Source organism: Myotis davidii, unplaced genomic scaffold (genome assembly GCF_000327345.1).
Source record: "Myotis davidii unplaced genomic scaffold, ASM32734v1 scaffold76, whole genome shotgun sequence".
Taxonomy (NCBI): domain Eukaryota; kingdom Metazoa; phylum Chordata; class Mammalia; order Chiroptera; family Vespertilionidae; genus Myotis; species Myotis davidii.
In genome coordinates this window covers 1,654,348-1,657,762 of record NW_006288892.1, presented here as the reverse complement: position 1 = coordinate 1,657,762, position 3,415 = coordinate 1,654,348, and the positions used below count along the sequence as shown (strand labels likewise).

At 41.8% G+C, this 3,415-nt stretch overlaps 1 protein-coding gene across 3 annotated transcripts in view; it reads left to right on the top strand.

Annotated features, from left to right (window-relative positions):
• RIOK1 (RIO kinase 1) overlaps positions 1 to 3,415 on the top strand; it is a 40,018-nt gene that overhangs the window by 33,153 nt on the left and 3,450 nt on the right. For all 3 annotated transcript variants that reach the window (XM_015562249.1, XM_015562251.1, XM_015562250.1), the window contains exons 13-14: positions 1,608 to 1,673; positions 2,704 to 2,823. In XM_015562249.1, coding sequence (XP_015417735.1) covers positions 1,608 to 1,673; positions 2,704 to 2,823 — 186 coding nt within the window. The remainder of the gene's footprint in view (positions 1 to 1,607; positions 1,674 to 2,703; positions 2,824 to 3,415) is intronic.

Here is a 3,415-nt window from a genome sequence, read left to right as displayed (position 1 = left end):
TGGGTTGGTGGAGCAGGTGAAGGGGGGTGGGAGGGGGGGTGCTGGTCACTGTCATCAGGGCGAGCCTCTGGTGTTTACTGAAAATTCTTTACTCCCATGTGCCATGGTCACACCCGACGCTCACACTTGGCACCGGCCCTGCTTGCACCCATTGCTGATGCTTAACACCGGTCCTGATCGCTTGGCGCTGTCAGCGGGTGTGAGCAGCGGCTGCTTGCCCTGATCACCTCTCAGGGCTTCTCCACTTCCCCCCGCTCCTGAGGGGCCATCTGGGCTGGCTGTCGCCTGTCGCACCCACTTCCAGCCACTGCCCCGCTTGCACCCACTGCTGGCACCAGCCCTGCTCACACCCGTAGCTGGGCGTGGTAGCGGTGGCAGGAGTGGGGCTACTGGCAGACAGGGGACAGGGGGCCATGGTGGGAGGGGCCAAGCAGGGGCACGGAGGATGGCCCAAGACCCGCCCTGGTGCCCACCACAGCCTCGCAGCCCACAGTTCCTTTCAAGATGCACAAATTCGTGCACTGGGCCCCTAGTGTAACTATAATTGAAGTAGTCACATTGTATCAGTTCATATATAACGTTTTTTAAAAAATTTATTTTGTCACTCTCTACTTAGTCTACAGACTCCTAAAAGACAGGGGTTTTAGTCTTTTTTTTTTAAAATATGTTTTTATTGATTTCAGTGAGAGGAAGGGAGAGGGACAGATAGAGAAACATCAATGCTGAGAGAGAATCTTCCATTGGCTGACTTCTGTATGCCCCCTACTGGGGATTGAGCCCACAATCTGGGCATGTGCTATGACTGGGAATTAAACTGTGACCTCTTTGTTCATGGGTCAATGCTCAACCACTGAGCCACACTGGCCAGGCAGGGGTTTTATTTCTGTATTGCCAGTACCTAATCTGTACCTGGTAATAGTAAGTAATCACATATATTAATTGAATGAATAAGTATCACATCATTTTTATTCCTAAATCCTATAACACTGATTTCAGTGTCTGACCTTAAAATAAAAAGCCACCTAGAACTGCTATTCTTTCCTTTTTTCTGTATATTCTAAATAGATAGAGAACAAATTTTCAGTTTTAGAGTTTCACAAGCCAAAAGAATCCTGTAGAATCTTTGTCACATTTTTAATGTCAGTCATTATTCAGATTGCTTTCTTTGGTGGTTTATGCTGCAGTGGCATTGGAGCCATGTCTCAAATTAGAGGACATTCCGCTTTCTCATTGACTCCCTTCATTGGCTGCTCAAGAGCTAAGGAATGGTTCTTTCATTCTTTGGTTCTCTGTTTTCCTTTGGTAGTATTTTTCCTAATTGTTTAAAACTTAGTAAAAGTAATATTATTTTTGAGGAAGGAGCTAGGGATTCCCTGAGGTTAGACAAGTTTGATTTATTCTGTTACTTTTGGGTTGATGGCAACCATTTTGGTGAGGTCTAACATGGAGAGCTAAATTGACCACTAGAGGACACCAAGTCCTTTTTTTTTTAGAAATGTGAAGAGGTGCTACTGAGAAAGATTAAAACAGATTTATACTAAAATTGGGAAATGGATGTATCTTCTGTAGGTTGAATGTGAAGGAAAGTAATAATTTTTCTTTCCAAGGCCATGGAAATAGCATCCCAAAGGACCAAGGAGGAAAGGTCCAACCAAGATCATGTCGATGAAGAGGTAAGACTTATCTGTTCATAGCCTTAGGAAACACTTGTGCTTTGAGGTCTTTTAAAAAATATTGTTAAGGCATGAACTTGATTTTAATAAATAAGCAGTTCATTACATAATTCCACTCAGCAGCCCATTAGCCCAATGTCCTAGGTGGAAAACATTTTAAAGAACCTATTGAAGTATCTGATTCAAGAAGGAAAAGCCGGTTTAGTTTGCAAATGTGGACTTTTATTTTTTTACTTATTTTTTAAATATATTTTTATTTCAGAGAGGAAGGAAGAGGGAAAGAAACATCAATGATGAGAGAGAATCATTGATCAGCTGCCTCCTGCATGCCCCCTACTGGGGATCAAGACTGCAACCCTGGCATGTGCCCTTAACTGGAATTAAACCCGGGACCCTTCAGTCCACAGGCTGGTGCTCTATCCATTGAGCCAGACGGGCTAGGGTGCAAATGTGGATTTATAAATAATTTAAATGTTGATTCCAGTAATAATTAGAATTTAAATATTTACGTTTGTTAAAAAAGAAAATTATTTTAATCTTGGGGATCAATATATTTTTTGTGAAGATGATCCATAGTAGGCTTTATTTTATTTTATGTTTTAATTCTCACAGCTATTAGGGTGCTGGATGACTACAAGGTACTCTATGTTTATCAGCAGTTCTAAACCTTTTTTCACTGTAGCACAGAGTGGATAATGTTCCCGTGTCAGAACATAAGGCACAGCCAGGCAATTACATTCCTTTCTCTCCAACTCAGAAAAACTTTGTGGAATGCAAACGAGGAGAGAGAAGTATTATTCTAAGGGTAACCTTAAATCATATTCAGTCTTTTATCATCGGTAACAAATTACTTTTGGCATAGCACATAGCACGTGCTATACCCGCCTGTGCAGGCAGCCTGGCTGAGAACTGGTGTTTTAGATGATGGGGATGGATTTTTTTTATGACTTGATGGGAATAAGGATGCTGAGCAAATGTGAGAAGTATGTGAATGGCAGTTTCGATTTTATTTTCCCTCTGTGTTTGTTAGGTGTTTAAGCGAGCATATATTCCTAGAACCTTGAATGAAGTAAAAAATTATGAGAGGGATTTGGATATAATGATGAAATTGAAGGAAGAGGACATGGCCATGAATGCCCAACAAGACAATGTAAGTAGCTGGGTTTATATGTAGCAAACAGGTTTACAAAGAAAGCTACCTTCCCCAACCTGCAATCTCGAATGTTGGCTTCTGATCTAGTGAGATGGCTAATTGCATTAACATGTCCTTTGGGCACATTGGCTATAAAGGAAATACATTGGTGTTTATGAAAGAAAATGATACAGTTGAATGAGTCCAACAGACTGTAATTGCAGAAGGAAGATTTGTATAAAAGTCTAGGATATAAATGGTATTATACTGGATCCATTTGCCGGGGTCCAACCCCAGCAGGTCCAGGGGTTCCCAAAGGTGTGGACGGAGTCGGCGAAGAAGGAATGACACGGAGACAGCGTTCAGTTGATCAGCAGCCTAGCCAGGATCTCCAGCCAAGTTCTGGTCTGGATCTCCAGAGAAGTTCTGCCGTTTATTGTCTTGTTACATCCGTATTTGTACCAGTTGATTTTAATCCTGTCAATTTCTATTACAAAGGTTAGGGCGTTTCTTATCTCCATTCCAGGGAGTAAAGATTATGTAGCTTAAGCATGTTTGTTTGTAGTTAAAGTGATTAATTCACTGCCTGGCACTTAGTGAAGAGGGTTTA